The sequence below is a fragment of the Balaenoptera musculus genome, chromosome 20 (assembly GCF_009873245.2).
Source record: "Balaenoptera musculus isolate JJ_BM4_2016_0621 chromosome 20, mBalMus1.pri.v3, whole genome shotgun sequence".
In the NCBI taxonomy this organism is placed as follows: Eukaryota; Metazoa; Chordata; class Mammalia; order Artiodactyla; family Balaenopteridae; genus Balaenoptera; species Balaenoptera musculus.
In genome coordinates, this window is record NC_045804.1 from 23,039,959 (window position 1) to 23,053,145 (window position 13,187).

The 13,187-nt window shown below is 43.5% G+C and overlaps 1 protein-coding gene across 1 annotated transcript in view; it reads left to right on the top strand.

Moving 5' to 3' along the window:
- Positions 1 to 116: 116 nt before the first annotated feature.
- NMT1 (N-myristoyltransferase 1) overlaps positions 117 to 13,187 on the top strand; it is a 30,883-nt gene continuing 17,812 nt past the window's right edge. Inside the window, exons 1-2 of the mRNA XM_036835685.1 lie at positions 117 to 468; positions 12,246 to 12,354. Of these exons, the coding sequence (XP_036691580.1) occupies positions 338 to 468; positions 12,246 to 12,354 (240 nt within the window). The 5' untranslated portion in view covers positions 117 to 337. The remainder of the gene's footprint in view (positions 469 to 12,245; positions 12,355 to 13,187) is intronic.

A 13,187-nucleotide genomic window follows, 5' to 3' on the forward strand; every position in this document is an offset into this window, starting at 1 on the left:
AAACCCTTGACCTGCATTGAACTACAATTCCCAGCATGCCACGCGGCCGCCCGGGTGGTGGAAAGTGGGCCTCGCCAACCTTGGGCCGTTCTTTCTTCCCGCGCGGCCGAACTCCCAGAACTTCCGGGTAGTGCTGGCTTCCCACCCACGACAGCCTCCCCTCTTGATTTCTGGGTATTGTAGTCCATCTTGTTCCGGTTTCCAGGGAATGACCTTCTCCTAGCTACGGATACCTTCGCCACAAAAACTACAAAACCCAGAACGTCGCGCAAGTTCCCCTCGTCCAATAGGAACCCCCCATGTAGCGAGGCGCGGAGGCCGGCTCTCGCAACTCAAGATGGCGGACGAGAGTGATACAGCAGTGAAGCCGCCGGTACCTCCGCTGCCGCAGATGATGGAAGGGAACGGAAACGGCCATGAGCATTGCAGCGATTGCGAGAACGAGGAGGACAACAGCTACAACCGGGGGTAACAAGATCCTCGGAGTCCAATTCCCATCCAGTCCCCCACAACCTGGGTCTCTGGGGTGCGGGGAAGTCATCGGGAGCTTAGTGTATTCCCACCCCCACCTTCTTATTGGCTGAGACATTGGAATCCTGCCTGGCGATTGGTTGCTGTCTTTGTCATGTATCAGGGGTGGGTGGTTAGTATATTAAGGCCCAGAGACATTCAATACTTTTATTATATACAAGTTCTTCTGTGTAATGTTCCACTCGTGTGGCTCAGGCGCGTCCGAGAAAAAGAGCATGTTGGACGATGGTCTTCAATGGCACAACACAGGTCAATCTAACTGCAGTTCAAAAGGAACGTTACTTATAAGGTGTTGTGTGAACAACGTGATTAGCAGTAAACGAATAATAAAACGTTTCACTGCAGTTCACCTTCAATGAGGAAATTCATCAGGCTATACCAACCATAATTATGTTGTAAAATATCACTACTAGAGAATCCCAAGATATAAACTCACCTTATAAACCCTGCGTAATTACTGTATGATAATGTTTGGATGTATACCGTGTCTGTTGCTCCAAATAATCCATATGTTTCCTGAACAGCACATAATTAGGTCTTCCAGTATCTTTGCTCTGTTAACTTTGCGAAGTAGCCTGGAGCTTCAAGAAATTGAGTGATGGTGCTTCCTTGGACAGTGTTTGGAAGTGGGTTTAATACTGCATCTCCTGTACTTGAGGGTCTTGCCTACTGGTAACTGTTTCTCGGGTAGAATAAATGCATCAGGCGTTTGAGTGTTGAGCTTCCAAATCAGTGTTCAGTCTTGCAAGCCACACCCTATCATTTCTCTTTCGACATATTGTTACAGTGGCTGGCGCTGACGCTCACTCTCCCTATCTATATTTACATATGTGTTTTCTAACGGAAAGTCATGAGAGACTGTTTTGGATGTATAACTTTGGCTGAGTCTTTGGTAGTCTGATTTTCATAGCCATCCTGTCATTTGCTGTATCAGTTGGTGGTAGCTCTGGAGGTAAAAGTAGAAGGTTGAGATCTTTGGATAAACTTTAAAGAGAAATTCTGCTACCTTAAGGCAGTGGGAGAACAAAGGATTATTTAAGTGGTTTATAAGTGGCTTGTGATGAATGCTTAGGTTAAAAGATCTAGCTTCATGTTCTTCAATCAGCTTTAAAAACCACAAGAAGAACGAAGGGGAAAAGGAAGCTTGTCAAATTTGGTTTTTATAGGACTGTGTTCTTTTGCACACAGATCTCATGTAATGAAAGCCTTGTTTTGAAGTGTCAGATTCCTGAGAAAGGAAGAGCTGAGAAAGAGGAAGTAGGAACAGGAAGGAGGGAAAGTGCAGCCCTTCTGAGTAGAGATTCCAGTCATATGTGAGAGTTCTTGAATTCGAAATTCGTTTCAGAAGTGAAAGTACGGCTTCATCTTTGCTGTGCGTGTAGTTGCTTTTAGTTTTCAATGCTAAACTGTTTCCTTGACCAGTGTCTGTAGCTCGTTAATTGGTTTATAATCTATGAATCACTTTGCAAGACTGTTTGGCGGAAACTTCTGTGTTTTATTTAAAGTACAACAAAGTGGTAACCTAAAAAAAAACCTTTGGAGGTGTGTTGTTGTTGTACATGGTTATGGTCTGGGTGAACAAATTCAGTTTTTTAGCAACCCGAATCTAGAGATCTGTATAAATAAGTTTGGAGGTGGCAGGTGAAAAACAGAGGACCCAGCCTGGAGGACAGAGTCTAATTCTGACACTTAGAATCTGGGATGGAGTCAACATTTTTCCATTAATTGTCAGAGGAGACAGTTTTGGGAAGAAGCTGTGTGGTATGATGGGAAAAGCATGGACTTTGGAATCATTCAAACCTGTGTTCAAAGCCTGGTTCTGACACTTAATAGTCCTGTGACCTTGGGAAAGTTAACCTCCAGTTGTAAAGATTAAATGAGATAACATCTGAAGCAGCCTTCCCCCTTCCTTTTATTCTTCAAATGTTCCCTGTCCTCCTTCCCCCAGCTTGCCCCCCCATCACATACTGTATTTTTTTTGTAGCTTTTATCATGACAGTAGTTAAATAACATTCATGTCCAGTCCGTGTCTTACCTACTGTGAGGTGTCTCAGAACAGGGATCCTGTCTTTGAGATGCCTGGCAGTTAGTGGGCGTTAATGAGTGTTTGCTGGATGAATGAATGACCAATGTTGAAGTTCGTAGCCTAGTGTTAGTGGAGCTTCATTTCTCCTTACTGAGGGGAAGGATGTCAGATTTTCTTACATGTACACTTTCTTTTCCCAAATAAGTCTCATAAGCCTTACTACAGTTTTTGTGAAATAATCCACAGATATCAAGGATCCTTCAATTTTTCATGGAAGTTTTCCACTGTTTTTTGGCTTCTTGAAATTTTTCTTGCCTTTACTTAATATTAGTTTAAATGTTTTCAAAAGTGATAAAAGAATTGAAGGGGAATATCTCCTTTTTATGCTAACAGTTCTAAAAGACAATATGCTATAAAAGTTAATGATAGTTCCAACTAACCCTGGTTCTCTTGGGCCTTTCAGGATGGGCTCAGTGCTTTACACTAATGAAGTGACATACGTTCATGCACTGGAATAATAGGAAATACAATTCTGCTAGTTCTTACATCCCTTCTTTGTGTAGAAGTTTAGCTCTTGATTTTTTTAGTCGTGTGTTTCTTCCATAATTAAATATTTGGTGAGTATAAATTTCATGTATACATATAAGCACACATGTGCACATGCGTGCACATACAGTATATAGGTGTGTGTGTGTGTGTGTATGTATGTATCTGCCTGCAGTTTTTCTATCTGCTGTTTTTTTTTTTTAAATCCACTCAACAGAGGAAAGAAAGGAGGATAGCATTCCACCCCCACCCCCTCCCCAGTAACTTGCCTGGCATAAGTTACCGTGAGCAATTGAGTGGAGAGTCAGATTAAGATCATCTTTATGCTTTATCCCCCTGCAGGTCATGATTCATCTATGGGTTTAATTTGCTTGTTTGGTTTTTCCCCTTTTTAAAATTTTAAAATTTTTGTGTTTTTTTTTTTATTGGAGTATAGTTGCTTTACAATGTTGTGTTAGTTTCTGCTGCTTGTTTGTTTTTAGTGAGAGACATCGCTAAAGAATAAACCTTATCAGCTGGCAGTAGATTTTAATTGTGGGGTAACAAACAAGTAAAGTTTATCTGGGTGTTTTGGAAAGGGAAAACTTTTAGACTATTTTGTTTGTAGAATTCGTTCCTAGAATTTATTCTGCAGTGTCATCGATGCCACTGAGATGCTGGGAAGCCATGGATCAAGAATGCTTTGTTGGGCTTCCCTGGTGGCGCAGTGGTTGGGAGTCTGCCTGCTAATGCAGGGGACACGGGTTCGAGCCCTGGTCTGGGAAGATCCCACATGCCGCGGAGCGGCTGGGCCCGTGAGCCACAACTACTGAGCCTGCGCGTCTGGAGCCTGTGCCCCGCAACGGGAGGGGCCGCGATAGCGAAAGGCCCGCGCACCGCGATGAAGAGCGGTCCCCGCACCGCGACGAAGAGTGGCCCCCACTTGCCGCAACTAGAGAAAGCCCTCGCACGAACCGAAGACCCAGCACAGCCAAAAATAAATAAATAAATAAAAATAAAAGTAGCTATAAAATTTAAAAAAAAAAAAAAAAAAAAAAAAGAAAGGTAGCTGGATATTAAAAAAAAAAAAAAAGAATGCTTTGTTAAGGGATGTCTGTTTCCCATTCTGTTCTCTTACTCCATGGGGACAGGTTAATATGGGTTCTTAAAAGTTTTCCTCACTTCCTAGTCATGAGATATTATCCTTTAGGAAGAAACTTAAGAGAAAAGAAAGGTCTCTTTGAATGGAATTCCATAAAGCTATCCTTACTTGCTTCTGTTTTGTTCTTCCGATTCTCCAAGAGTTGGTTCTTCCCACATTTATTTAATGGCTTATAGCTGTATCTGGCTCTTCGAAGAAGAAATCTTTTTAGTTCCTGTTTCTTAATTTCTCTCTTCAGCTTTTGGTTTTTCAAAACTAGATCAAAGCAGAAATGAAAAGAGAAACCTCATCACTGATATCAAATAAGTGTTCTAATTTTATTTCCCAATCAAGTGGCAATTAAAAAGAAACTAATCAAGAGCTGCTTCAGAGAGAAGGGACTGGAGAGCAGAAGAAATGAAAAGTAAATGAGAGCCTATTTCAGGGAGACTGCTGTTCATGGCAAACCAGTTTTGCTGATTTTTCACATTGTTTAATGTGCTCACTCTAAAATTTCCCAGCTTTACTAAGTCTGCCATTAACCCTTTCCCTGCAGAGTCCATAAGTTTTGGGACCATAAATTTAGTAACTTTAGGAGGATACTGCTTTAGCTCTTCCTCTTTAACCTTTTATCTGAAATCTCTGCCCTGCAAGCCTCTCTTCCAGTTCCCCAAGGATGGTGCTCTTGTGATTCTTGCATTTAAGGCACACAAAACACTATGTTCTCTCTTGAGAGCACCAAAACAAAAACGAAACTAATATTCTTCAACAGGGTTGGTACTTGCTTCAGAATTTTTTCTACTGCTGCTTTCTTTGAGAGGGAGCTAAGGAGGGTTCACTGTTGTTAAGTGTTCAATAAATGTTCTCAGTTGCTAGCATTACTGTGTGCTGGGCACTGTGCTAAGCCCTTTACATGGATTATCTCATGTAGACTTCACTTATAAAGACTGATTTAGCTTTTGTAATGAGGCTTGGGATTTGCAAATCCACCTCTCCCTTTGACACCCAGGAGGATCCATTCTGAACTTGCTGAATTTCTTTTCCCTACTACATTGACTCCTTCCTCCTGACTCTGCAGCAGTGTGAGTCCTGTCTCTGGAGGCATTCAATAACCCATGGACTTTCCCAAACTAGGGAGCCAGTTGGTGATGGAGGTGACTGGCCCCTTTAAACCGTCCTTCATAGACTGATATCTTTTTCAGAGTTCATTCCAGTATGTGAAATTGCTGCCAGCACTGAGTCACTGCTCTGAAAATTACTGAAAATGGTCTCTGAACAGCATTTGACTTGACCTAGGAGTTGCCAGGTTACAGTCTAGCTCACCAAACCAACCCAGAGTATGTAGAATTTACATTTCTGTCTCATTCCCATTGTAAACTACTTAGTGTAGCAGAGCTTTTGTGACCCCTAAAAAACAATTTTCCTTCATGACAGGAATTGGCTTGTTCACGCTCAAAACTCTGGCTAACTATCCCAGGGAGGGCAGAGGGTGGCAGTAAAAGCAGTCTTTTGTAATCCCTTCTCACAACCTGCTGTTCTTTTGACAGGCCTCCTGGGTACCTTGATGGCAGTAGTAGAGTGTTTTTATTTTTACAGTCATTTAGGACTCACAAGCAGTTTTTTATAAGAATAACTGATTGGTGGGAGTTTGCAAAGTTTGGGGGATTGCATTAAGTGATCCTGCAGCCGCAGCACGAGGATCAGCAGCTGATACTGATTGATGCCATGTGGTTTCCACCTGGGCCCCCTTGTAAATGCCATTGCATTCACCTGGCTTTGGGCCTTCTGAATACTGTATCAATAGGATTGCTAGTGAATCATACCTCATGAATAAATTGATTTGCAGAAGGGGAGTTCCCTGGTGGTCCAGTGGTTAGGACTTGGTGCGTTCACTGCTGTGACCCCGGGTTCAATCCCTGGTCCAGGAACTAAGATCCTGCAAGCCACTGGCATGGCCAAAAAAAAAAAAAAAAAATTTGATTTGCAGAAGGATTTCCTGATGTCTACAAGTGGAATCAAAAGGATGTTAGAGGCTAGGATTTATTAAGTTTCTCTGGGAATTCTGAATTTTAGCCTAAAAAAATTAACTTCCAGTTTTTAGGGGTAGAAAACAGGTAACCGAAAGTCGTGAATTTTATTTTCTGAACTCTTTTTTTCTTTTGATCTCATAATCAAAACTGAACCATGGTCTGTGTTTAAGACGTCGGAACCATTCGAAGTGGTTAAAGTGGAGCTTTTTTGTTTTAACTCTTATAGAAATAGAACAGGTCCTAAGGAGGGAGAAGACAATGAATAAGAAAGTTGATAATTTAATAAGAAATTTGATAATTTAAAATCTCAAACGGTGGCTCAAAAGAGCACAGCATCACCACTGCTTTCATAGAACGTTAACACAGCTGTCCTATGGAAACACTGCCAAAGATGTTTTGCTGACCCTCTTTTGGGTTCTAGCTTTTCAGGGTTTTATTTTAGTCTGTTATGCCTGGAAAGCATCAGTCAAGCACGTATTTGTTGAACTCTCAACTGTGTGCTCAGCATAACTAGGGCTGCTGTGGGAAACAGCTGTGAAAGATACGGTCCCTATACCAGGAAAATTTTTATCTCATTGGGAAGCCAGGCAGCAAAACATTATATATATAAAGTATTAAATTGTGTGGGAGACCATAATCTTAAAACAGATGGACATCAATGAGAATGAGAGCTGGAGTAATCAGGGAGGCTTTCTGGATAAAACATGGCTCACTCTCCTCATTGCCTTTAATGTCTGCTCCTCTGATACGCAAAAATTTGTTTTAGGGCTTTCGAAGGTTCTCAGATAAATTCTCACAGGGAATGAGACTTCAGTGTTTGGGGAGGAATGGGCCAAGTGGTTAGATTGGTGACTTGTCCCTGGGTACTAGTTGGTTAGTTGATGCCTCACGTCCCTGGGCCTTGGTTTCCTCTTCTGTAAACAACAGGTTAAGCCAGACGGCCCTGAGATTCCTTCCAGCTCTGGTGATTTAGCTCCCAGGATAACAACTTTCTGTCCCTCAGCCACGCACCTTTGAGTGGATTTTGTTATCAGTAGGATTAAGAGGAGGCCTGTGTCATGGACCTGCACTGCTGCTGTTATCTGGAGGTTGGCTGCTCGAGCTGCCACTCTGTCAGCCTGCCCTTCCCTCCCACCAGCACACACTCTGGTGCTGCATTCTATTTCTAGAAATAAGTACTGAAGTTCATTTTCCATCTCCTTCCTCAGCCCTGACTTTATTTTATTATTAATTATTTATATTTTATTTTTGGCAGCATTGCATCTTCATTGCTGCACACAGGCTTTCTCTAGTTGCGACGAGCGGGGGCTACTCTTCATTGTGGTGCGCAGGCTTCTCATCGCGGTGGCTTCTCTTGTTGCAGAGCACGGGCTCTAGGCGCGCGGGCTTCAGTAGTTGTGGCACGCGGGCTCAGTAGTTGTGGCTCGCGGGCTCTAGAGCACAGGCTTAGTAGTTGTGGCACACGGGCTTAGTTACTCCGCGACATGTGGGATCTTCCGGGACTAGGGCTCGAACCCGTGTCCCTGCATTGGCAGGCAGATGCTTAACCACTCCACCACCAGGGAAGTCCCCAGCCCTAACTTTATACCAGAGCATCCATAGGATTTCTTATATGTTTGAACTTAGAATATTTTGACCTTCATTTAAAAATGACATTTCTTGATTACTTTTCTTCTCTGTTCCTGGTTTGTCATTCTGCTCATTCATCCCATATTTGCTAGGTTGGTCGTTAATGACTTGAGTTGATCAACTTTACTTTAGAATGTACATTTCAAAATTTTTATGTGAATTCCCATCTCCCTTTCCACTGCAGGCAGCCCCTCCCCCCCCCCAAAAAAGGGGGCAAGTTTCACTAATTCTCTGCTCATTATTTTGGAACCAAATGAACCAAAGTTAGACTTTGATTTGCTGTATTCCAAGGTTCTGGCCAATCCCTTTGAAGTATGTTAAGGTGACTGGCAGGTTTAGAGAGATCTCTGAGAGATTTCTGTTTTAATTTGCGGAGTCCCAGCATGCCCAGGGATACTCACCCAGTGGGTATGGACTCCAGGTCCCTTTAAAAATGAAGCCAAATTCTTTTGAGAAGGACCAGCCTAGCTTTCGTGGGGTCCTTTGGTTTGGTTCTTCCCAAATCCAGATTGAGGCCATCCTGTGAAATGGTATTGGCTTCCTAAGATGCTTCCTAAAGACCTACTCTCAAGGCCTCTGAGCTTGGTTTCTTATGGATGATTAAAGGTATTATAATCACCTGGAGAGCTAACCCTACTGTGCTCCTTGGAAGTCTCTTCTCCGAGTCAGTTGTCTTCCTGTTTGGGTTGTTGACTGTCAAACCATGTTGAGCTCATAGTGTTCTCATGGATACGGCTCAATACCTGGTAGCTCAGTGACAGTGACTTTTTTTAAACTTTCCTTTGTTCTTCAGGTGTCTCCGTATTCTTGATGTACAAATTGAGACAGGATCGTTGCTCAGTAGCTGCATGTGCAAATTCAAGCCAATCCAAGGAAAATGAAAGTAGCTCTCTGGTTTTAGTTTGGGTCTTGGAGTTTGCTGGGCACTTGTATTAATAATGCATAAAACAGAACAAGAGTTCTACCCAAGGTCTGTCCACAAAAATGAGGTCCATAAAGAGATGGCTACACGGAAGTGGCTCCACTGAATAGCAAGAGCAAAGGCAGAAAGGGAGTTTTTAGTGATTTTGCCTATTTGTGAAGATGTCTACAGTCGGAGGAAGTAATTTCTTCTATTTTCCTGATGAGAAATTGTGTTTAGTAAGTATTCAGTTAGTAAATATGCAGCAGTTCTTCACTTTAACCTTTTTGATTCTTTTTTCCATAAAAACAGTTCTTACGGTAATTCATATACAGGGACCAGATAATTCATTCCATAAGCTGAAATGAATAAGGACTTATAAATTGTATCAACAGTGGAATGCTGCTTTGTCTCCTACCATCAACCAGCTTTTTGTTTTTTTTAATTTATTTATTTTTGGCTGCGTTGGGTCTTCATTGCTGCACGCAGGTTTTCTCTAGTTGCCGTGAGCGGGGGCTACTCTTCGTTGTGGTGTGCGGGCTTCTCATTGCGGTGGCTTCTCTTGTTGCGGAGCACGGGCTCTAGGCACGCGGGCTTCAGTAGTTGCAGCACGCAGGCTCAGTAGTTGCGGCACACGGGCTTAGTTGCTCTGTGGCATGTGAGATCTTCCTAGACCAGGGATCGAACCCGTGTCCCCTGTATTGGCAGGTGGATTCTTAACCACTGCGCCACCAGGGAAGTCCCCATCAACCAGCTTTTAAACCTTATAATGCTGCATACAATCCGGAGACTGAAGTGAGAATGTCTCTGGAATCAGAAAACCACACAGGGTTGTCATACGCTGCGAACAGGCCTGTGCACAATAACAAAATTGAGATAATAAGAGGAAAGCTTTATCTTCAGTCTGTAAATGGCTTTATGGTTCCTATTCTTTGCCATGGCCTTGGGGGTTTTGCTGAGCATCTGGTTTTAAGGCGTTTACCTTATTCCCCCTCTGAATGTTATTGGTCTTCCTTCCGTGTTATGCCTTCTGTGTCCCATTAATATGGTATCCAGGAGGTGCACTTTCATCTGGATGTCAGAACCTTACACTTCGACCAAAGTCAGGACCTTACTTGCTCTCCCTGACTTTAGTCTTTCTGCAACAGGGGCCTGGTGAGAGGCCTGGCCTCACGGGTGCAGGCACAGTTATTCCCGAGCAGGGGAAGTAAGGGTGGATGAGCTAGATGGGAACTGAATGTGATGGGCCGAGGGGAAAGCGGGGCTTGATGCCTTCCAGAATAAGAAGCTGCTGTCACTGTAGGCTTTCAAGCGTGGGAGGGACTCATGGAAAGCCATTTTCACAGAGGTGCATCCCACTGCTATGTAGAGTTTAGGAGGAGGCAGAGAAGTTGTGATGTCAGGGAGATCCAGGAAAGGCTGGAGATAACTTTAGTCCAAGTGCAAGGTTGTGAAGTCTGGATGCAAGCACTCCTAACCAGGACTAGGACAAGAGAAATCTGAGGACATTCTGCAACGGGAAATAGCAGCACGTTGCCTTCTCCCTATACAGTACCACGTGCTATGAGATGATAATTAATATTCATAATAACTCCAAGGCACTTTAAGACCATGAAGCCTTTCTGAATTATAAAATAAAGCTTAAATGATACTTACCATATGGTATGTAAAATGTATTTTATACTGTTTGAATGCTTTGAAAAATTGATTATCTAGACTGTACAGCTAAAATAAAACCCTGCACTTAGCTGATTCTATAGATTAGGGTTCACCGTACCCTTGCGTTCAACTCCTAATTTAGACTTTTTAATGGAAGATTTCCAGGGAGGATGGCAGAGTGATAGTCCGGCATTACTCCCAGTCTGACAATGCCCAAATCAATTTAGACGTGGCAAAAACCAACTACAACAGTAAATTAAGGGGCTTCCCTGGTGGCGCAGTGGTTAAGAATCCGCCTGCCAATGCAGGGGACACGGGTTCAAGCCCTGGTCCGGGAAGATCCCACATGCCGCGGAACAGCTAAGCCCGTGCACCACAACTACTGAGCCTGTGCTCTAGAGCCCATGAGCCGCAACTACTGAAGACCGCGCACCTAGAGCCGGTGCTCTGCAACAAGAGAAGCCACCACGATGAGAAGCACGCGCACCGCAATGAAGAGTAGCCCCCGCTCACTACAACTAGAGAAAGCCCACACACAGCAACGGAGACCCAACACAGCCATAAATACATACATACATACATACATACATACATACATACATAAATCTATTAAAAAACCAGTAATTAGGAAAGCAACCTGCAAGCTGAACCTTAAAATTCATCAATAAAATGAAGGGAAACCCAGAATCAAAACTATTATCCTAAAATCAACAGGAATTGGGAGAAAACATTTGGGAGCGAATGAATGGAAAATGTTAGCAAAACCCAGTATAATATGTGATTTGTGTCTCAAAAATATTGAGAGACAATACAGAAAACGATAATGAGAGCCCGTAGGAAACTGTTAAATGTGGCTAAGAAACTGTTTTTGCTGCCTTCATCGGGTGAGTCATGCAGAGGGAAGGCAGCATGAGAAATCCCCATTACTGTGGTTCACAGGCACACACGTTTCATGTAAATCTCTTCTTAGCAGGGGTGGCTGGGTGTTCATTGTTGTTGTTTTCCCAGGATTCCTAGTGCCGGGTTTTGCCGGTGGTGATCACCCAGTCTGAGCCGGCTGGTAGTTGTTCTCAGTCCTACAGGCCTGATTTAGGCATTTCTCGTGAGCGTTTGGCTATTTTGGACCCAGATCACAGCAACATTAAACTGCCTTTTTCCTTGTTCCTTCCTCCCTTTCCAATACTGCCTTGTGCTTTAGGTCCAGATGGGGCAACTCAGAAAGCCTAATGCATCGGGAAGGTGGGAGTGGAAGTGAGGGAGAGTTTCCAAAAGACTACTTTGGGCTGTCATCCCTTTAAATTCCAGGCTCTAAGGAAGTGTTGGTGGTATGAATGCCCTGTTAACAATTATCATTTGCCTTTGCTGCCAGCAACCTGGCAATCTAAAGAAAATAACCATTGGAATTCCCTGACTGTCCAGTGGTTAGGACTCCATGCTTTCACTGTTGTGGGCCCGGGTTTGATCCCTGCGGGGAACTAGGATCCCGCAAGCCATGCGGCGCGGCCAAAAAAGAAAGAAAATAAACCGCATAAAATAAAAACAAGAACAGAAAAGGTCCTTTCAAACAAATAGGCCATCCCTTGCACATCACTCCCTCCCTGGGCTCTGGTGGGAGTGGAGAGGAGAACTGTGTCTGCTGGTGTCCTCCAAATGCCCCTTCTGGGGCCTGAATTCTCTGGTCTGCTTCTGAAGCCAACAGGCTTGATTAAGGAGGGTCTGGCTCTACAGAAAGCTCTTTGTCAGTGTAGCTCAAAACAGATGATTTTTTAAAAACCCTGCATCAGTATTTACTTTGTCTTACAGTGGTTTGAGTCCAGCCAATGACACTGGAGCCAAAAAGAAGAAAAAGAAACAAAAAAAGAAGAAAGAGAAAGGCAGTGAGACAGATTCAGCCCAGGATCAGCCTGTGAAGGTAACAAGGAGGCTCTGTTTTCTGGTGACAGAGTCGCTTTTTCAGACGAGAGGGTGTTGGGGTAAATGTATAGGAACAGTGTAGATCGACAGTCTCCGCTGGTATTACTTCGAGAGGGAGGAGTTGGATCCCTCTGCTGCCCTCTGCTGCCCTAGACCTAGGTGATGAAACTGCTATCCTACCTTAGCAGGCACAGCACGTTAGACATGGACTCCCAAGCGTGGTGCCCCCTCAGAATTTACAGGTGCGTACCTGCATGGGGTGTTGTGCTACGTGCCATAGAGTGATTCCCTTGTGACAGCCCCTGTGGCCTAGAGCAGTGGTTCTCGGCCTCTTCTGTCTTCAGTGCCCACCACTCTGAGAATGAAAGGCCTGTTCCTATTAAGGCAGACCTTTATGTATTGAAAGCATTCTGTTGATGCTATAGTTATTGTAATGAGAACTGAGACTCCCACAGAGCCCATTTCAGAGTTCCGTAGTTGAGAACCACTGGCCTAGAGCTTACATCTGAGACTGACACACCGACACAAAACCCAGAAGTATGGGTAAGGATTGTTTTGTTTCTTAAATAAAGCCACATTAAAAAAAGAAAACCTTTTATTTCAGGTAAGTGCTGTCCTCTTCAAAGTAGGCCCTGGAGGAAGCTCAAAACATATCCATAATTCTTTTAGAATTGCCTCAGTTTACAAGCCTCACAAGAAATCCAGTCTTATTCCAGTATACCCACCCCTTGCTTTATGCCTCGAAAGTCATACTCCAACTTGAATCTCCTACCTTACTGAGATATGGCTTCAAGTAATTTTTTTGATATTTTCAATACCAAACCCACTGTG